Below are 21,890 nucleotides of genomic sequence, written 5' to 3' on the forward strand. Positions count from 1 at the left end.
GACAGACGGGCTTTCTGTTACACATTTTAAGACCAAGCAAAATAAGCCTTATTTTTTCAAACTTTGGAAAGCTCCCTCCAGGTCCACAGAAGACATGTTTTCACAGGCTGTACTTCACAGTACTTCTTATAATGAGCTAACTTTACTTTTGTGTGAAATCTGTGAAATGGTCCTTTAACCCCCTGAGACCAACTTTACTGTCTTTCAGAGGCTCTATCAGGTTCAGTTTTAGTTTTTATGTCACGCTTGCTTGTTGGGAAGGAGGTTAAATAACGCTCCAAAGTTGAGTTACATTTTAGCGAGGAAAAACTGTCATGGCCATCCTCAAAGGGGTCCCTTGACCTCTGACCTCAAGACATGTGAATGAAAATGGGTTCTATGGGTACCCACGAGTCTCCCCTTTGCAGACATGCCCACTTTATGATAATCACATGACATTTTTTTCATGCAGTATAAATGTGTTATTGTCTCCTATATTAAAATGATGTGTTTGAATATTTCTGCATACTGGGGTCCCTAAACAGTCTGGAATTCCATGAATTGTGTATCACTGTAAAGCTGAGACTCTGGTGGATCCAATGAACAACCATGAGACATAATAGAGCATGGGGATGACCATCATATACTTCTATCATAATGTTCTAAACCCTTATACACTGCCAATTTATTTTAAATAATGAATTAATTAATTCATGATTATTTCTGATTTATGACTAGAACAGCTTGACACACAGTGCTGAGCTGCATCTCAGATTAATCTTCAGGTTCCAGCTTTCAGATGATGTACACCACTTCTATGTGACATCTACTGCTGACCTGTTATCTCCCCCTAAAGACCCCCTGTACCCCCCTAAAAAAAGACTAAAACGGGTCTATTGTGGGTCTCAGAGGGTTAATAGAGCCAAATGTTGAATCAAAATTTTGCATATGCCCAAAGCATGACTTAAAATGTGATGTCATTTTGGGCATCATCTCAGTAGGTTTTGAAGAGATTTTTCCAGCATGTAACTAGGACTGGGCGATATGGCTTATAAATTATATCTTGCAGTATATATCTCCATATTTTCATATTTTCTCTAAAGTAACATTCTAGTTAGCTAATCTGAATTTAGAGGGAACACAACTCCTGTGACAGTTTGGGCATTAATTTTGAAATTCCACATCAGAATGTCCTAATATTGTCTGAGGGATACTCTGAGGGGTCGGCTATCAATTCCGAAGTCAGATTAGTTTGTTTTCTTTATCATTAAGTTTGACTAATTATTCACACAATTGAAATTACATTTTTCTATGAAATACAGTTTGAAGTCAGTAGTTATTTTTTCATTCATTTTATTTATTATTTAATTTTCGTTTTGTTTTATTTATTTATTTATTTATTATCGCCTATCACATTCACCTGAAGGTGGCTTTTATTTTGAAGTCAGTTCGCACAGGCTCTCACTGTAATCCTGAGTATATACACATATAACAACGTGGAGGTTAGTTTGACCGTCTTTTTCGAAGTGGGGGCTGGCATCTTCCATCACCGTTTCTGAACTCAACACGTCTTCTTGCTTTGGCGCTTCACTTCTTTTGCTCTCTCCAGGCTCTTTCCCTCCAGATACAAAAACACACGCTTCATACGTCACACACCCCACGCCCACTTCTGTTTGTGTCTGTGAGAGGAAGAGAGCCATAAGAGAGAGCGAGAGAAGCGAAACGCCAAAGCGAGTCTCAAATTACAGGACAATTAGTACTCGATGTTTGCGATGTAATCATTTACTAGAGACAACAAGCTGCAATACATCAAGTATATGTGATATATCGGCCACCCCTAACATGTAACTGTACAAGTTTAGTCCTCATCTATGCCCTCTTGTGTCCCACATCCCTCCCGTGAACAGTGCTGAAGGTGGGTGTGAGGCAGTGGGACGCCTAGGAGAGATGTCTAAGGCCCAGGCCCTGGCCAGCTTGCTCTCCTGCCCTCTGCTGGAGGATTTAAGTGAGTGGAGCCAATGGGAGCTGATCTTCAAACCCCTTCATGGCTCCCTCAAAGAATTCATCGAAAGAAATGCAGGTAGGAGTTTGTGTGTGGCTAGATCATTTATAGATAAATGTACTACACCTCTTACTGTGCAGTGAAATTTTAATTGTTCCTCAAACATGCCCATTTGATGAAAGAAATGAAATTGTAGTAAATGAAAATTTTAATGTCTTTCTGGGGAAATGTGGTTGTTTTTATTTCCTTACAACGCAGCTAATACAGGCCTGGCAGCGCTGGAGGTGACACCAGGTTTGCTCCTCAGGATCACCACACACACGGGAGACAGGCATTTCTCCAGTGCAGCCATGACCCTCGACCCCGTCGGCACAGCCGGCCACCTCGTGTCCATGGTGGTAGCCGATGGGATCGATAACGCTCCCACAGCCCTCCTGGCCAATCACATGCAGAGCTCCCTGGCAGCAGCCATGGCTAAAGAAGGTAGTGATGCATCAGGGCTGATTAAAGTTCACTTTGAATCCCTTAATGCCTTTCTCATTTGCTTCTTAGCAAGGAAATATTTACAGCTGGGATAAGGCATTGTATTTCAAATGCAACATGATTGTTTCATCTTTACTAAAATACAGTTTGTGTTCCTTAGATTTGTCCCACGCTGAAGAGGATGTGTCATGTTACAGCAGAGTGGCCAAATTCCTCTTGGCATGTTTGATACGAATCCCCTCTAGAACCTGCCAGGCTCTTCTACAGCAGGTCAGTCACACTGCATTGCCCACGTAGATTTCAGGATCCGATCATATAGCGGAGGGTCGTCCTGGATACGACCTGCACCCTCCCATGTTAAATCCAGCGTGGTAAACACTACACATCCAGTAAAGGATGGAAACACTTTGGGTTTCACACATTGACAGGAAAAGCAGAGCTGGACAGAGCAGAGCTAAAGCTGCATGCTAACTCTGTCACGGACAGGAAACGTTATCGTATCACCCAAATACAGACATTTCTGTTCTCTGCATTCAAATGGCCCCGATGGATCTGACCATGGATGGATAAAGAGAACGGAGCTGACGGGAGAGCTAGCAGGGAAGTTAGCAGAAGTATACACGTGACTGTGTCCGGTTTTCAAAATAAGGTGTTAACAAAGGGAACTGTATATACAAAATACATCTATGGAAATAAGATTGATGGATTATATTCACCAGAAGTATAAAACATTACATGTACCTTTTAAATTGAACAGAAAATACCACTAATCTGTGAGGTAAATGTCTTTATTCTTTGATTTTTGGGTTGCTGAAAAAAATTTAATAAATAATGTCTGACAATGATCCTGATATATTTGACTTCAGGACATCTCTGACTACATACATGCTGAAAATCAAACATTCTTACTGGATTCATTTAGATCTTTTTTTTCAAATTAAAAGTCCCTAGAAGTGTCTGATTAAACTTTTTCCCATGGTCTAGTGTTAAAAAGTTAACAAAAATCACAATAAATTATTATATTGAATCGCAATACTTAAAAATTGCAATACATATCAAATCGGCATCCAAGTATCGTGATAGTATTGATTCAGGAGATATAGGTGAATCGTCCCAGCCCTAGTAGAGACTGATGGACTAATAAGGGGCTGGTGCGGTGCGAGATGGAGCACAGCTTTTAACAAACGAAAAGAGTGGGCAGCTTTAGCCTGTGAATTTAATCTGCTCACCTAAATTGCTGAGGAGGCGGTTATCAGTGTTTCAGTTGTCATGCCAACCACAGACTTTTCCAGTAAGCCAGTCTGGTCAGATAGACACAGCAGCTTCCTGGCTTATTGGTGATTTTCTGATTTACTGCAGTTTGTGTTAAAACTCTGGTGTTAACATTAGACACAGGATTAAAGCTATCATTGTAACTCCTTTTCGTATTCATATTTGCAATTATGACAACATAGTTTCTGTAATCATGTTTTTTGACATGGTTTCCAAAACTAAGTTGAAGAAAGTGCATTTCTGTTGTATCTCTGATGAAGAATTTCTGTGTTTGTTCTTGCATGTAGGTGTTTTTGGAGCCTTTCTCTCTTGCCTTGGGCCAGGCCAAGTCTAAACAGGTCCTGATCACTGTGTCCCAGTCTGACCTGAGGCACATGAACTGTCTGCATCGACTGGGGTTCCTCCGGGGCATCACGGACTGGATCAAAGACTACCAGAAAAAGCTGAACCCACCACAGAGCCAAAGTTGCAACATGCACAAAGCACCTGTTGAACAGGCCAAGGTCAGAATACAAGAAAAATAGAAAAACATAAAGTACTCTGGTAGGGTGGAATGAGTCCTATTTAAACTGACAAATATCAACACCTGCAGTCCTAGTCCTTAAACGTATGGACCTTGTACGTATATTGTTCTAAACATACAGTGTTGACTACATCTTGCGTGAGGGGAAAAAACAATAATCTGATCCACAGGAAGTGATCTTTTTCACATTCTGAGTGGTAGCATCTCTGGGTAGTGTAATACTGCTACAGCAACGACAAACACAGACAGATCATATCAGCTATCACCAATTAACGGTAATTCAATAAGGACATTGATGACTTGGCTGATGTCTGGTTTGTGTGTCTATATTCAGACAAAGAAGCTTGGCTGGAGGGAAGACCCCGCAAAAGTGCTTTAGTTTTTGAGATACCCCTACCTGATAAACCCCTTCAGGGCGATGCTTCGCATCAGGGTGCTGCATCGCCCTGTCGGGGTTTATTTCACAACACTGACCGGCTCGCTGTACATTATCCCCAACTTAAAATTTGCATCAAGAACATTTATATAAGTGGTGTGTTACAATTTCTCCCTGACTGAAATGTATTTTTAAGTATCTTTTGACTGCAGACATGCCATTTACCCCCATTTCATGGCTGGAACACATCCTGCATTTCTTAATGTAGACCACTGGCCATACCTGCTACCGTTATATATCATGTATTGCTGCTATCAGAACAGCCATACCATTCCAGCAAACCCTGATTGGTGTTTCTGGGACAATCCCAGCCAAAGCTGCCTAAAAGTAAATGAATACATTCACCATAGACCATCATATTTGATATTTCCGCTTATTGTACTTATGTGTTTGTAATACTGTATTTCCTCAATGCGTCAATATATTCGTATTCTGTTTCGTCACACATGTAGAGGAACCCCCTGGTCAATATCACACATGAGTTTAGGTGCATCATCTCCCATTTGGCCTGGCTTTATTTTGCATTTCTTTTATTTATGGGGTGTGTCACAATATCTGTCAATTTGCAGTGCAAATTTTGCAGTAAAATATTTTTATACAAGAATCCATTCCATATGTAGGAGACCTAAGAGAATATGAAAAACAATGTTGTGCTTTGTTCTACCTCCAGTAGAGGTATCTCAACATTTTGGGTGTCTTCCAGCCGACACCACGGTACAGCCGTGAGTGGAATGTTTTGTGTTTCCCACAACACGGACAGAGTGATACGTCTTCTCTAGTAAAAACGATCTAGGAGTTTCATTTTTCCCAGTTAAACGTTGATTCATATCATACCAATAATTTAAGCCTATCAGCTTAATAGTTCTGAATCAGGACCTAGGAGTATTTGGAGAAAGTTACTTGTGAAAAACAATGCGTGCCAAAGTCAGTGGGCTCATTTCCATGTGCCAGAAACTTAATCAACATTTCTTACCTCCTGCTACTCTAGTAAAACAAATGTTCATATATATACCGAGCAACTTTGGCACAAAAATGTCTTTTGTGATGAATTGTGTTCTATCTTTTCTCATTTCCAAATTGTAGCTCCAGGTTGTGAACTTTAATTAGGCTGCCACTCTAAACGGTTTCTCTCCTCTTCAGTTTTAGTATTTAGAACTTTATTTTCGTCAAAAGTTGAACATTAACCCAGATGGATTCAGATTTGATAAGAAGATTTAATACTGAAATCAGATTCAGATTCTATACAGGATTCAGTTTGGATACAGCGCTATCAAACCCAACCCTAACTGATTAATGAAGCACTATGCATTCCTGTTCTTAGTTAGTAATCAGTGATTTAATAGTTAAATCAGCTTGCCCCTGCATGTTGTGCACGCTGTATGTTTAATGAAAAAAAAACAGATGCATTAATGTTATTGGCTTGTAATTTTTCTTTTTTTCTTGACTTCAGTCTAATCTGATAGATTCTGAGAGCAGCAGCCTGTCAGCTCTAAACATGAGTGAAGATGAGTATCTCGAGGATAACATAATGGACAGCAGCTTTGCCTCCTCCAATCTCAACCAGAGCCTACAACAAGGTGAACTTTCATTTCATATTGAATTAAGGACCGTGCCAGTTTCTCTCTTTTAATTGTGAAATGTTTTCTTCTAGTCAATGGCGAGCAAGACGTGGTGGTTGAGGAGGGAGAAGATGAAGAGGAGCTGTACGAGTTGGCCTCGCTGGCTAACGGAGAGACATCAGACGTCAGCAGTGAAGCTGAAGGAGGCCGGGACGAGGAACAGTCAGAGATGTCTGATGAAAAGGATGCTGCCGGCTGCCAATCAGCAACCACATTAGATCTCCAAAGAGCCGTAATTGAGGACATCAGGTTTGTTCTCTCGTCAACCTTCACAATCACCTACGCAATGTTCACTAAGTATCATGATTTTGTTTTGCCAAATATGGCTCCTTAAACGTATAGCTGATCTATTCTTTCTTCTATTTGTCTGACAGGAAGAGTGAGTTTGGTATCGGTGTGGAATTGACCGCCGAAGGCCAGAGGTTGATGCAGGTCCAGCAGGACAGGCTGGGCCGCAGCTTAGACCGCCTCTCCACTGAACTCTACAGCAAAGACACACACTTTGTCCTGGAACTCATTCAGGTGGATCTTCTAATATTTACACTCTTAAAGATGACGCCAAAATCTTGATGGTCATTTATTGGAAGTAGGGCTGTTAAAGTTAACGTGTTAACACGCAAAATGAACGCCACTAATTTCTTTAACGCGTTAACACAATCAATCTTTCGGAGGTTGCTCAGTTTTAAAGCTAAATTGAAAATACTGGTCTCATATGAAACTAGAAAACCTGAAGAATCCATCAGTACCAACCAATGGACTAGCTTGTAGTGAAGGAGGTAAAATAACGCTCCAAACTTGCACTCAATTTTGGCGAGGAAAAACTGTCATGACCATTTTCAAAGGGGACCCTTGACCTCTGACCTCCAGATCAGTGAATGTAAAGGATTCTATGGGTACCTACGAGTCTCCCCTTTACAGACATGCCCACTTTATGATAATCACATGCAGTTTGGGGCAAGTCATAGTGAAGTCAGCACACTGACACACCGACACCTGTTGTTGACTGTTGGGCTGCAGTTTGACATGTTATGATTTGAGCATATTGTTTTATGCTAAATGCAGTACCTGTGAGGGTTTCTGGACAATATCTGTCATTGTTTTCTCCATGTGAACACACAAACGGAGTGGAAGTAGGTAGGGAGAGGGCGTAGCGGGTGGTTTGGAATCGGGCCTGAGTTAATGGCTCTGCCGCCATTTTGAGTGAACTCCAGCCCTAAATATATTATCCTTACTACTGATTAAAAAATCTAATTTATTGAATGTTTTGGTTCTTTATATTATGATCCGGTGTGATTAATATTCTATAAAAGTAGAAATATTTGTATTTACCTTGAAGATGGCTCTCATGTCTTTAATTTGAGTTATGTCTAATTATGACTTTTCCTAACCACAGAACGCTGATGACAACAGTTACCCATCAGAGGTCGGTGTTGTTCCAGCGCTGGCCTTTGTGGTGGAGAGGGACAGCATCACCATTCTCAACAATGAGACTGGCTTCCAGGAGAGGAACATCAGGGCCATCTGTGATGTGGGTCGCAGTACCAAGGGCAAACACAAATATGGATACATAGGTAAGTATGTACATGATGCCATGAAATTCTAAGTCAAAGCTCATGATTAGAAGTGCCCAAGCTTGTGTCACCAGAGGATATACTGAATGTGGGAAGTTAGAAAATCTGACCTTGTCTTAAGTAGCACTCTGTAGTTCTTCCTTGCCTCCAATGACGTCACGGTTACGTCACGGGGTGCAGGAAGAACAACAGATTTTGCAGCTTCGCTCAGAGACACAGAGAACATCGGCAAGAACTGCAGGCATTTTTCACACTCATAGATAGTATAGATAGATACACTATAGTAGATAGTACAGATAGTGGATAGAGATAAGGTTGAAATTGTTCCTTTAATCATCCTGATTGCTCCACTCATCATAGGTCAGAAGGGCATCGGCTTCAAATCGGTGTTTAAAGTCACAGACTGTCCTGAGATTCACTCCAATGGCTTCCACCTGCGCTTTGACAAGACCTGCGGCCCCATGGGATACATCCTCCCCCACTGGACTGAAGATGAGAGGCTTCTAGACACACAGCTGAAGGACATGAAGCAGCACAGGTTGGATGATTGAGAAACAAGAGGCGGCAGTAGCAGACATTTTAAACTGGTCATAGTAGGAAAAGCACAGGTGTTACTGTAACATTATCCATGACTCTGTTCTATACGCCGAATCACAATGTTTGTTTACAATAACTTCCGGGTAGAAAACCTCTGCTGTCACGCACATACTATTTAAATAGACAACTTCTACCCGGTAGTGATGTTGTTGTTAGCGTGACGTGTCCCAGTGATTCAGTCTATTCAAGTGTCCCAGTAAGCCGTGACAGTGTGGCAGTGGACCAGCATGCACAATACCATTACCCTGAAACAGAAAGCAGCTGCAGTAAATGGAAGTCAGTCATCATTCATTTTATTATGTTCACCTGTGCTTTTCTCCTGGGACATGTCAAATGTCTTCTACATATACTTAAAGATGCAATCCATAATCCAAATTGATCTAACTCAAACAGATTAATTATGGTAGTAAATATACCTCAAATAAATTGATTGGCCTTTAACGCTAAGAATTTAATTTAACAGAATCACATTTCAGACTTGACTTGGTGCTAAGGTTGCTTTCACACATAACCCGTTTGGTTCGGTTTCTAATGAACTCAGGTCCGTTTGCCTGGTTAGTGCGGTTTGAGAGCTGGTGTGAAAGCTCATTCGAACTCTGGTGCGGACCAAACAACCGAACTCTGGTCCACCTGAAAAAGTGGCTCTCGGTCCGCCTCCAAGCGGACTCTGGTGCGGTTCGTTTCTGGTGTGAAAGCAAGCGAACCAGCCACCAGCAGATATGTGATTTTAACATGATTTCAGAAGCTAAACTACTAATAAATCCATCTGCTGATCGTGGAATCTGTTCAGGAAGTGATCTTATTGATCCGTATTTAAGATCATGAATAGAAGCATGTCAGCGCGGGTATTTTCCCCGATTAGTCGGTCAAAAGCTGTTAAAACTGCCGTGCTTGTATCCAACTCTGTGCATCTATTCTCTTATCAGCTGGACCACCAAGATCTGCCTTCCTCTGCGCTCCGAGAGCCATCAGACCAGGAACCTGTTTCATGACGTGCACCCCTCCCTGCTGCTCTTCCTGCACCGGCTGCGCTCTATCTCCATCTACAATCAGGTAGCTTAACACATTTGCTCACATTCATGCAAACACACATGATTTAGGTCATTGTTTCAATCCTAAAGCAAACCATGAACCTGTTTTTCTCTACTTCCACCACCCGCTGCGTCTGTCTCTCTGCAGAGTGAGAAGCGTCTGGTGACAATGACTCGAAAAGACCTGAGTCACAATGTGTTAGAGGTGGAGCACACAGAGGGCACTGAGCGCTGGCTAGTGGTCAAAACTACGGTGCAGCCCAAGAAGGTAATGCAGACACACTAACATTCAAATCTCATTCTATGGCTTCATTTTCAGATGCACGTATCATATCGAGATTTCAGAACAAGAAGCTGACGTCTGTTCCTACATTCCATCCTTACTCGGGAATAAATAAAATTCACTGTAACTTTGCATTTCTTTGTTTGCACTATATAACTGGTCCTCGTTCTGCTCTGTAAAAGTCTCTCTCTCTCTCTCTGCCAGATGTCATTAGGCAGGCTTCTGGTTCCCACATCAAGCAGGAATATATGACAAAAAAATCTAGACAAGCACATCAACACCACCAAACAGATTTTAATGATCTGTCAGTGTGAAACAACGCTATAATCCCTGCTGCTCTTTCTTCTTCGGTTTACTTTTCTTCTTCCATTTCCCAGAGGCAGCTACCCGTTACCTGCAGTCAGGTTATGTAAGAGAAGAAATGAAGCTGAGTGAGAGAAAATATGTTGAGACATTCTGTGCTCCAGTTTCCCAGCAGTAGGGATGCACCGATACCGATACCAGTATCGGGTATTGGTCCGATACTGTGCTCATGTACTCGTACTCGCAAAATGGCTCCGATACAACGGCACCGATAACACTTTACGGCAGCGTGGCATTAACCTTTCGTCACCATCTTTCGGGTCCTATCGCACGTGCTCACGCTCCACCTCCCTGACGGTGCGCCCGACCCCGTGGGGCCGTGATCCCACCTCAGCTGGCGCGCTCCGGCCCCCACTTTCATTGCGCCACAGGGTTTTGCTTGCACCCTCTGACTCGCGCGTGCGTTAGCCTCCTTGGTCCGTGTTTTCAAGACGGGTCGGGTGGGTTGCTGACATCGCAGCAGACCCCTGATGCCTTTTACGTGGGCCGGACAGTCCGCCCCGGTGACACTTTGGCCCCCGGGAAGCACTTTCGCCCCGAGCCTTTCCAAGCCGATCTAGAGCCGATCGCGGCGCACCGCCTCATATGCGGGACTCCCCAGCCTGCCGTGTGTCGCTCACACCCTCCAGCTGACTGTTAACGAGGGTCTTTTGGCACAGAGAAGTACTCGTATCGGTACTCGGTATCGGCGAGTACCCAAATGTAAGTACTTGTACTTGTACTCGGTCTGGAAAAAAGGTATCGGTGCATCCCTACCCTAACCCATTTAACAGGGACCAATATCCATTTCTGCGGGTTTGTAAGCTGTTGCATCTGTTTTTACATTCATGTGTTTCTCCTTCAGATCAAAGAGGATGTTGAGTCCACTGAGCTTGCCCTGGCTTTCCAGCTTGACAGCAACATCACAGAAAGTGACATCGTATGCCAGCCGCAGAAACAACCCGTGTTTGCTTACCTGCCCCTTCGCAGTTTTGGCTTCCGTTTCATCATCCAAGGTGAGAATGGAGTTTAGAATTATAGAGCTTCATGGACACACAGTTTGTGTAATGAAGAAGAAATCTGACCTTTCATATCACGACAATTGAGCCGTACCGTGCCCAAGTACCATTGCCCCCCCACCCCCCTTCAGCTTTCACATTAGTGAAAGCTGAGCAATCGCCTACCATTGTCTATATTTTAAGGAACCTCTCGCCTGCCTTCCTGCCTCATCACCCACGGCGGTGCAGTTCAGAGGATGAGATCGGCGCGCATATACAGACATAGACATGAAACCGTTTTATATGTATACAGATTAGGGAGGAGACCGGCGGCGTTGAAAAAAGCCTGACCTTTCACAACTACTCGCTGACTGTTAAATAGCAGTTCACTTCCCTGTTTCGGTCAAGGCCTATTGAAAGATTCTGGGACACGGGTCTTGGGGTATGGGGTATGTCACATGCGCAGTGTAACTGGAGCTGTGGTCGTGCGTTGCTATTGGCTCAATTTCACCAAGTGCAGACCAGATTTTACTGCGCACGTGTTGTACCCCAAAGATATGACGCGTGACCACTCCTCTTTCCACCCTCCTTGGTTTTGGTACGGTTGTCTTTCACAGCTGATGCAAACTGTACCCGAGTACACATGAACCGTACTCCAGACCACCTTTTCAAGTGGACTCGGGCACGGATCGACGAACCGTGCCTGAGTACGGTACGGAGCGTTCACACTAATCAAACAAACTGGACAAGTGTACTCGGATCCTGATGTGAAAGCACCCTCTCACTTGATAACTCTTCTTCTTCAGGTGACTTTGACATCCCTTCCTCACGTGAAGATGTCGACAGGGACAGCTCATGGAACCAGTGGCTTCGTTCGGAGATACCACAGCTCTTCCTCCAGGCCATGGATGTCTTCACTGTAAGACTATACTGTATCTGCAGGGCCGGCGGGAAAAAAACACTAGATGAGATGTCACTTTAGTGATCCCTACCAGGGAACCTGATCACATAAGAATGCAAAAAAAATGCCGCAAACAGGTGGTACAAAGCATCTAACTGGGACACTGAAGTAGAGTATGTTACTGAAAGTATAATATATCAATTACAAGTAAAAAAAACAAAAACATCATGGAGGGGGGAAATTACCTGGGATATAACAGGTCATACGGTAAATTCAGCATAATGTGCTACTGCTTTTGTTCACATAGTAATTGTAGTGGCTTCCACTATTATACCCTTCAAACCAACCGGTTTCAGATATTAAGCTTTTCTCTGTAACACTGAAGATTCATGGCTGAAAAAGCAACAATCAAAGTTAAAATCTGGAAGAACAAAAACATCTTTAGATATTATTTTTGAAGAGTTAAACACTCAAAAATAAAACAGCTTCATCAGGATTGCTTTGGTGTTTTTGGCCACTATTTGAGAATTTTTGGTAAATGATGAAAAAGTGGTGGCTCAACTGTAGGATTACAGTAATAACCAATACCACTCATTAGTCCTTGGCTATTGTCTGTATTTAAACCAGTGTCCTGTTTTCTTATTATTATTCCAGGATCACCCAGAGTTCAAGGGGCTGCAGGGTCTCAGCCAGTTCCTGCGGTTCATCCCGCTGCCTGACGAGGTGTTGGACTTCTTCAAGCCTGTTGCTGGGCAGATTATTCAGATGCTCAAGGGCAAGGCGTTCCTGCCTACACTCAGCTCAGGTATTACTCACACGTGCAGGTTGTGAAATTTTGAATTCACTCAACAAAACAGCATAAACAAAAACAAACATATTCCTAGTAAACCAATGCTGTGAGCTTAGCTTTGGTATACTGACAGTTGAAAGCATTGTATCTAACCCTGTAGAGTTTGTCTCTCCGTGCTTTCTCTCCCAGATGGTAAGGTTGTGTACAAGCTGCCGTCCCAAGTGGCCGTCTGTCAGGACGCTGTGATCCGAGACGTGATCGGCGGAGACGAGCTAGAAAGGCACCTGTCTCTGTCCTATCTCCATCCGGGTTTGAGCCCCGCCCCGCCCTCCTCCCTGCTCACTCACCTGGGAGTTCGATACCTGCGGGGATCCGATGTTACCACGGTAACCACAGCCATGGCCAAGGAGCTGATGGATGGAAGGCAGAAGAAGGAGAGGGGGAAATTTGATGGTAAATGAATCCATGTCACTTCAAGTTATGGCAGAGCACAATGGATCAAACAGAACTGCTGACAGAATGCAACATGTGTAATAGATGAGCACAATAACTCAAGTGACAATGAACCACATTAATAAGATCTGGGGAGATTTGGAAGCATTTGATGCAAACCATCACTTATTAAACCCACGTTATTCCACCCATGTCATATGGAAAAACAAAGTTGAAATATGTGCTAATTAAACTCAAGTCAAGTCAAACTTTATTTATATAGCACGTTTAAAAACAACCACAGTTGACCAAAGTGTTGACCATGTACATAATATAAAATGAATACAAATCCAACAACAATAAGAACAGAGCAAAAAAACAATTACCATAATGTGCACATAACAGCAGTAAAAGAGCATAAACAGAAAATAAACATAATCAAACGCCAGCGAGAAGAGGTGAGTTTTTAGCAGTGACTTAAATGAATCTACGCTCTGAGCAGTTTTAATCTGAAGAGGTGAGCTGTTCCAGACATTAGGGGCGGCCACCGCAAAGGCTCGGTCGACCTCTGTTTTTCAGTCCAGTTCTGGGGACATCCAGGAGCATCTGATTGGTCGACCTCAGTGCTCTGACCGGAGTATGGAGGTGCAATAGTTCTGATAAATAAGGTGAAGCCGGCCCAAAAAAAAAGTAAAAACAAGCAATAAAATCTTAAAATCAATCCAGAAACAGACAGGCAGACAGTGGAGGGAGGACAGAACTGGTGATGTGTGATCACGTTTTCTTTTGCCAGAATTAAAGGTAGTGTCGGTAATGCTGAGAAACCAGCAAGAGTACGCTAGATTTAAAAAAATGATCCAACCGAAAAACCCAGCCCAATGTTGCCAACTCTTTTCCAATGAAAGTAGCTATTAGCACCAGCTCCAAAAGTCCCCAAATATAGAGAGAAAGTCCCCAAGTCGGCCACAGTTCGTCCCTTCAGGCCTCCTTCCAAAGACACTCCCCCAAAATTATCATTATGAACATAAACAACCAACATGGCTGCAGTTAGTACTCACAGCTGTCAAGCTAGCAGCTCACGGACAGAGTGCACGCAGGTAGGCCTATCTAAGTAAGATAGATCTTCATCAGTCATTCTTTTAAAAACGTTACACTTAACTGGTGTGCTCTTATAGGTGTGCATTCATTGGGTTTTGAAAACTCTTCTAATTTCTGTGTAATGTAAAATCCTGTAATTTAAGGACCAAACTCTGTCTTCTAGATGGCAGCCTGCGTCAGCTGGCCAAGCTGCTGGTCTGTAACTTCAGAGCTCTGGAGCATGGCTACGGAGAGGAGGACTCCATCTTGCAAACCCTCAGGGATCTGCCCATAATCCCCCTGGCTGACGGACGAGTAGTGGCACTGAACGGGGAAGGGGTGTTCTTTCCCATGGAGGAAACCAAGACCAAGAAAAAGAAAGCTCAGGCTCAGACAGGTAATTTCACTTCAGTGTATACTCTACCACACTGTGCTTGGTGTTTTCATTGCAAACTGACCTCTTGTTTGAGTGTCTCCATCTGGCAAGGGCAAATCATTTTGCCTCAGATGTATATATTTACAGGTGTTTTTTTGTTTGTTTCTGCAAGCATTTTATCAAGATGCTAAAAAAGACAAAAAAATACACTGCTGTGTTGTTCCCAATTATTCTTGTTTTCTACATGACAACATTTCAACCACCTGGTCTACCTTTAGCTAAAGGTGAGGGTGTGAGTACATACTGTTTGTGTGTGTGTACACATTTAGCGTGTTTTATTTTCCCTAGCTTGGGACATCGGTTTTCTCAGAACACTGCAACACTGCTAAAAATAGGTCCGATACACAGTATATGCAGGGGCATGTAGAATTAAAGGAGAAGACAGCTGTGCGTGTGTGTGCAATAATTATTACCCAGCACCTGCAAAGAATTTCTGGCTGTGCCTCCTGATTGCTGAGTGTTAAATCAGCCATGACAAATAGAGGAAGAAGAGCAGTGAGCAGTGAGAATTCAGGGCAGTACAGTTTCACAGCTTTCCAGCTTCCAAAAATGTGATAAACTGATGTCGAAAAACAAAAATAGATAAACATGTATCACCTTGGTAATGGTGAGAGTTGCACACGTAACACTTTCCATCTGTGCTTATAAAGCTCCGCGGTGATGTGCTGCACTTGTAGAAACTGCAAAATGATGGAAAAATAGCATCAAGCACCACGATACTCCGATAAACCGACATGATAATTCAGACTGTAAAACAGATAACAGATCTGAGAAGTTCTAGAAATAGAGCTACGACCCTGCCCTGAGTTTTGGAGTGCCTTTCGACTGGTAGAGGCCCTTTAGAACGGAGCCACAAGGGGTCGGGCCAAGACTCGTAGCCCTCTGAAAGGAGCTGTATCAACAGCTGTATCTGCTCTCTTAGGAGTCAGCACATTCACAGACTTTGAGGGCAGCGAAGTAGGTGTATGACAAACTTCACCATCAGCAGACACACAGTACACACAAAAGCGGAGGCACGCCAACCGTGTTGTGCGTCATCACGTTCAAAGACAGGACCCAAAGCAGAGGTTTAGAATGGCAAACATGAATAATTGATTTTCACACTCTGATGTGAGCGTCCTGCCGCCGCAGTGTGCTTGCTTTAATAGTCATGTATTCTAAGTGGTTTTGGTGTCTTTAGAAGCAGCTCAGTGCTTATGGACTTACTTTATTGTCTCGCTGCAGTGCTTCACATGAGCAGCACTAATGTCATTCATTAATACAAATCAGGTCAAGTAACTGATAAGACCTGGAAAATACATCACTGTGTTACTTTAATTGACTTACCTTGAAAGGTCAGTGGTCCGTGTCAGGCTGTTAATCAATGAATCATTTAGTCTATAAAATGTGAGAAAATAGTGAAAAGTTTCTGGGCCATGTACAGTACATGTGTCACCACGTGTCTTCTTAGCTTTTTTCATGTATAGCGTGTGCATGATAAAGACTTCAGACAGTGAAAGTATTGCTGTGACAGCAAAGCAGTATGATGAAATGACAGATCTTTATATGTAGTGATGTGTAATATATCAAAAGTTAGCTGCTAAATAATTAGGAAGCAGCGACTTGGATAACTGTTACAGTCAAAATGAATAAGTAATACTTCCAAAGTAAGGTTGGGGTTTGTCATGCACATAGAAATGTACTGACCGTTGAAATGAATCTCCACTAATTTTACAAATATAGTTGAGCTTACTCTCAATGGGGAGTTCTACTTGGCCTGTGGAAATGTAATAATGAATCCTGTAGCTGTGGAGGAACTTAGTATAAGAAAATACCAAAGCTGTAATACTAGGGCGGTATGATTCACCTATCTCCCGATTCCATACTATCACGATACTTGGGTGCCGATTCGATATGTATTGCTATTTTTATGTATTAATGTATTAAAGTATTTAAGTATTGCGATTCTACAAGTATTGCAATTCGATATTACGATATATTGTGAACTTTTTTAACACTAGACCATGGAAAAATGTTTAATCATACACTTCTAGGGACTTTTACTTTAAAAAATATCTAAATGAATACAGTCAAATGTTTGATTTTCAAGTTCGGATTTTCATTTTTCAGTTTGTAGTCAGAGATGTCCTGAAGTCAAATATGTCAGTCATTGTCAGTTTTTTCCAGCAACCCATAAAATCAAAGAATAAATACATTTCCCTCACAGATAAGTGGTATTTACTATAATGTTTTATACTTCTGGTGAATATAATCCAATCAATCTTATTTCCATACATGTATTTTGTATATACAGTTCCCTTTGTTAACACCTTATTTTGAAAACCGGACATAATCACACGTGTCTACTTCCTCTAACTTCTCCAAGGTGGTCTCTAGCTCTCCTGTCAGCTCCGTTCTCTTTATCCATCTATGGTCAGCTCCATCGGGGCCGTTTCAATGCAGAGAACATAAATGTCAGTATCTGGGTGCTCTACAGTTGTAGCGTCGGCCCATTTGACCACGGAGATGAGAGCGACGGACAGCTCAACCGCCACGTTACCGCGATACGATAGCGTTTCCTGTCCGTGACAGAGTTAGCATGTAGCCGTGATGTCTAGCTCTGCTTTTCCTGCAATGTGTGAAACCCAAAGTGTTTCCATCCTTTACTGGATGTGTCGTGTTTACCACGCTGGATTTAACATGTGAGGGTGCAGGTCGTATCCACGCCGACCCTCCAACGTTTTCTACTTCCTCGTTTCGGCTCGCTGCGGTTTGTTTTGGTTGACGGATACGGAACAGATATGACGTCACGTTACTCAGACTACAACAATAAAAGCGGTAGCTTCTTTCTACCTCCACATAGACTCAAATGAAGCAAATATATTGATTCTGGCATTAAAAAATCTATTTCAAAATCTTAAAAAAATATATATTATTTTTTCCCAAACCATATGTATTACTTGAGTCTCAGATTAACTCGGTCAATACTTTATTTCATTTGCAAAGATATGTGCTATGATGTTGGATGTTACAGGGACTGTAACAGAAGAAGAACAAAGAATGATATGAAAGTTGACAGGAAATGATATTAGTGGGATTGAAGTCTTGACTCAGGCTGGCTGGTTTTCAGGTCAGTGAGTGTAGTTCGAACGAGCCTTCTACAAGTAAAACCAGCGTGCGGCACAAACCTCAGGCTCTGCTTAAAGGTGAAGTCAAATGGGCAGAGATGTGTGCGATAGCTTCAGAGAGACGGCCAAGTTAAACACAGTGTTCTTCTGAAATATTGAGCAGTACAGAGATCAGTGGGGGAACGCTCCTTCAGATGCCTGTCTCACAAAGTAGAAAAAGTAGGTCACTAGAGGTTTTCAGTTATACACATAATTATGTATGTTTAGGTTACATTTCCCAAGAAACAGCTAAGAGGAAATTAAAGCGGGCATATCATGCTCATTTTCAGGTTCATGTTTGTATTTTGGGTTTCTATTAGAATGTTTACATGCTTTAATGTTCAAAAAACACATTATTTTTCTCATGCTGTCTGTCTGAATATACCTGTATTCATGCTCTGTCTGAAACACTCTGTTATAGCGCATTTCAACGGAATGGTAACGGAATTGCGTTGCTAGGCAACAGCTTGGGTCCATGTTTGCATCCTGTCAGCTGATGACATTCACATACACTGCAACCAGGAATAAACTGGGACACATTTAGAATGTTTACGTTTAAAACTGTGAAATGGTCTAAATATTGTAGATTTGTGACATCACAAATGGACAGAAATCCTAACGGCTTGTTTCAAAATGAAACTAGACATCAGTGCTACAAAATGTCTTCAAAATAGTAAAATAGCTTCTGCTTCTCTTAACATCTGTTGTAAAATAATCTATAAAGGGGATGTTGTAAAAATGTTCACCCAAATAAATGATTTCCGTAATTTAAAATTATGTGATATAACATACAATACAAAATTCTGTACAAATGCACTGTAACAAATATGGCCTTTGGAAAGTTGAAAACATTTAACATTTGTTGTCACTGTAGCAGGGAAGTGATTTTGCTGCAGTTTGTTGTTAATCCAGCTTTCCTCTCATTCCTTGTCTTCTCACAGGCCCTCTGTCTGCTCTGTACGAGGATGTGAATGTAGTTCACCCCTCTCTGCTGAGCTGTGTGGAGCCTCTGGAAAGTCAGCAGGTTCGGGAGCTGCTGAGAAGACTCGGAGTTCACGAACTGGAGCCTCAAGAGCTGCTGGAGCAGCACATCTACCCTTCATTACAGAACAACAGATGGAAGGTACCATACTGTATAAACTGGATCATAAAAATGTCACAAAAATGATGTAATGGCTATTTTACAGAGCAAGTTTTATGCTTTAAAGAAGTATTTGTCTTAAATATATTTTTCTCTCTCTTGTCACCCTCTTTTTCCTTCCCATCGCTCTTCACCATTCCACCATTCCACGACAGTTGAAGCCCGAGGCGGTGGTGGTGAGTTACTTGGTTTTCATCAAGTGCCATTCCTCCTCCAGCCAGGAGTACTCAGACACTGCAGTACCTGTCCTCACCAGCAGGGGTCTGCTGTGCCCGGCCAATGACAGAGTGCACTTCTCTGAGGAGTACGGCAACATCGACCTGCCAAAGAAACTGCCCGGTATGGAGAAACCCACACTTCTTAATACTCACACACAGGCTCTGAAATTAACTTTTTCACTTCCTGCCACTGTGGCAGGCCAGTATTTTTTTTTTGTCTGTCACTAAGAAATTTGATGTGCCATTTCTGAAATCTCTGCGCTAAATGAAGGAATAACATTGTAGATCTGAAGTCATTCAATGTTCAATATATTTTACATAAAAAACATTGTATGCATGATAAATGATAATCACATGCAGTTTTTTGCATGCAGTACAAATATGTTATTTTTGCCTATTCTAAAATGGTGTGTTTCTGATGTGTTTTATTATATTATGACAGTTTTCCTAAAATGTGATTTAAAAAAATCGCAATATATCGCCTTGCTTACAGTATCGCAATATATCGAATCGTTACTCCTGTATCATGATAGGGTATTACCAGATTCTCGCCAGATACACAGCCCTAATATTTAGTGTTTCAAAAAAGTAGCTGCTGCACAACTCTGGCATTGTAGACATGTCTACTTTCATTTTCCATCTTGTGTAAACTAACAGCAGACATTTTAGGAGTTTGTAGATGATGTTGTTTATGACATACAGTGTATGAAAGCTGATCAAGGATATTTCCTTACCTTTTGGCCATAGAGCAGTGCAGCAGATTTACTGTAACTATTTAAAGGTCCCATATTGTAAAAAGTGAGATTTTCATGTCTTTTATATTATAAAGCAGGTTTAAGTGATATAAAAATACTGTTAAACTATCAAAACGCTCAATATGCGGAGAAATACACACAGTCCGTATTCAGAAATTGTGCGTTGAAACAAGCCGTTAGGATTTCTGTCCATTTGTGATGTCACAAATATACAATATTTAGACCATTATACGGCTTTAAACGTAAACATTCTAAATGGGTCCCAGTTTATTTCCTGTTGCAGTGTGTGAAATAAAATCAGCTGACAGGAAGTAAAGATGGACCCACACCGTTGCCTAGCAACGCAATTCTGTTGCAATTCCATTGAAATGCACTAAAACGGAGCGTTTCAGACAGAGTGTGAATACAGGTATATTCAGACAGACAGTAAGAGGAAAACAACGTTGTTTTTTTAACATTACAGCATGTAAACATGTTCTAGTAGAAACACAAAATACAAGTATGAACCTGAAAATGAGCACGATATGGGACCTTTAAAACAAAAACACACTCATGTTTCACCTGATTTGAATGATTAATCAAAAAGTAAACGTTGCATTGCAGTCCTTTCTATTCCATCTTTGATTTTATCTCATCTCCTCTGCCTGTTTACTGTTCTATTGTTCGCCAGATTTATGTGTCTTATACAATATTTATTTATTGGTCTTCCTCCTGTAAACACTCATCCTGTCTACTTCTTCCTCCACCAGGCTGTGATTGGGTGTTGCTGAGTCCCTGCTATGTGCAGACAGACGGCGATGTAGCAGGATGGAGAGAGCTGTTCAGCAGTCTGGGAGTCAGAGATGGTCTCATCGTCCGCAAAGAGAGACAAACACTCACTGCTAAAGAACTGGTGAGGAGACATCCCTGAACTGTTACCTCAGCTATTTAGGAGTCACACTCCACTCATGCTGCAAAAATGCAATTACACCGGCTCAAAAAGACAAGAGCAAGGTCGTGACAGCCCCACCTGTGAGCCCACATGAAAAAGGGGCTGTGGATGTGTTGTGTAACGACACAATATTTACTGGTTGCATGGACACTAGAGGCAGGACACAATCTTTCTGAAGCATGCTGCATTAAAAACCAACTGTGACTCATCACGTTGAATAAGGCCGTGATTAAAGGATGAAGATATTAACCGTCGTGAGTCACACTAGGACTAGAGAGACAATAGCTGCTTTGAGGATGAGCAGTAAAAAGCAGGTGACTGATGCCTGTTTTAGCCTGGGATACAGCAAGTATGGATAGTATGTGGATATGTCATGATACCATCAGTCATTGTGTGGCTTATGCTGCCTTCATGTAAGATGGGAAATATGGTACTTACATTATTCTGGTGTCAGCTGTAGATACATGGGAATTAACTGTAATACTTCATACTAATTGCAAATAAACATAACAGAATCCTCCTCCTCCTCCTCCCTCCTCAGGCCTCCAGTGTCTGGTCAGTGGAAAGTACAAAGTGGCACCAAAATCCACAAGGGGAGGGATTTGTGCTCAATGACTACCCCTGCGAGGAGTTCCATGCCCTGGCCACAGCCCAGCTGCCCGGCCACCTCCTCTTACAGCAGAGAACGGCCTTGCTGGAGCTTCTGGCGACAAACTGGGATACAGGGTAACACACACAAACACACCCTCACTTACATATTTCTCCTCCCATGTTATGTTCTGTCAAATGACGATTGTCCCATTTGAGAAGCAGGTGCACTCACTAGGTGTCTGTTATGTTTCGGAAACCTAACCGCCAGAGATAATGGCTTTGAGCTTAGTCGGGGTCAGGTAGTAATCCCCATCATCTCTACTGTGGCCAGGAAGT

At 42.2% G+C, this 21,890-nt stretch overlaps 1 protein-coding gene across 3 annotated transcripts in view; it reads left to right on the forward strand.

The window, feature by feature from the left end:
* The window catches only part of LOC141758850 (uncharacterized), a 55,784-nt gene that overhangs the window by 16,990 nt on the left and 16,904 nt on the right, over nucleotides 1-21,890 (forward strand). For all 3 annotated transcript variants that reach the window (XM_074620597.1, XM_074620598.1, XM_074620600.1), the window contains 20 exons: nucleotides 1,887-2,059; nucleotides 2,240-2,464; nucleotides 2,625-2,734; nucleotides 4,024-4,239; nucleotides 6,146-6,272; nucleotides 6,347-6,563; nucleotides 6,689-6,836; nucleotides 7,708-7,885; nucleotides 8,246-8,423; nucleotides 9,409-9,535; nucleotides 9,662-9,781; nucleotides 11,004-11,154; nucleotides 11,943-12,055; nucleotides 12,692-12,842; nucleotides 13,017-13,280; nucleotides 14,521-14,733; nucleotides 18,860-19,041; nucleotides 19,215-19,398; nucleotides 20,782-20,924; nucleotides 21,505-21,689. In XM_074620597.1, coding sequence (XP_074476698.1) covers nucleotides 1,887-2,059; nucleotides 2,240-2,464; nucleotides 2,625-2,734; nucleotides 4,024-4,239; nucleotides 6,146-6,272; nucleotides 6,347-6,563; nucleotides 6,689-6,836; nucleotides 7,708-7,885; nucleotides 8,246-8,423; nucleotides 9,409-9,535; nucleotides 9,662-9,781; nucleotides 11,004-11,154; nucleotides 11,943-12,055; nucleotides 12,692-12,842; nucleotides 13,017-13,280; nucleotides 14,521-14,733; nucleotides 18,860-19,041; nucleotides 19,215-19,398; nucleotides 20,782-20,924; nucleotides 21,505-21,689 — 3,405 coding nt within the window. The remainder of the gene's footprint in view (nucleotides 1-1,886; nucleotides 2,060-2,239; nucleotides 2,465-2,624; nucleotides 2,735-4,023; nucleotides 4,240-6,145; nucleotides 6,273-6,346; nucleotides 6,564-6,688; nucleotides 6,837-7,707; nucleotides 7,886-8,245; nucleotides 8,424-9,408; nucleotides 9,536-9,661; nucleotides 9,782-11,003; nucleotides 11,155-11,942; nucleotides 12,056-12,691; nucleotides 12,843-13,016; nucleotides 13,281-14,520; nucleotides 14,734-18,859; nucleotides 19,042-19,214; nucleotides 19,399-20,781; nucleotides 20,925-21,504; nucleotides 21,690-21,890) is intronic.

Source organism: Sebastes fasciatus, chromosome 20 (genome assembly GCF_043250625.1).
Source record: "Sebastes fasciatus isolate fSebFas1 chromosome 20, fSebFas1.pri, whole genome shotgun sequence".
NCBI lineage: Eukaryota > Metazoa > Chordata > Actinopteri > Perciformes > Sebastidae > Sebastes > Sebastes fasciatus.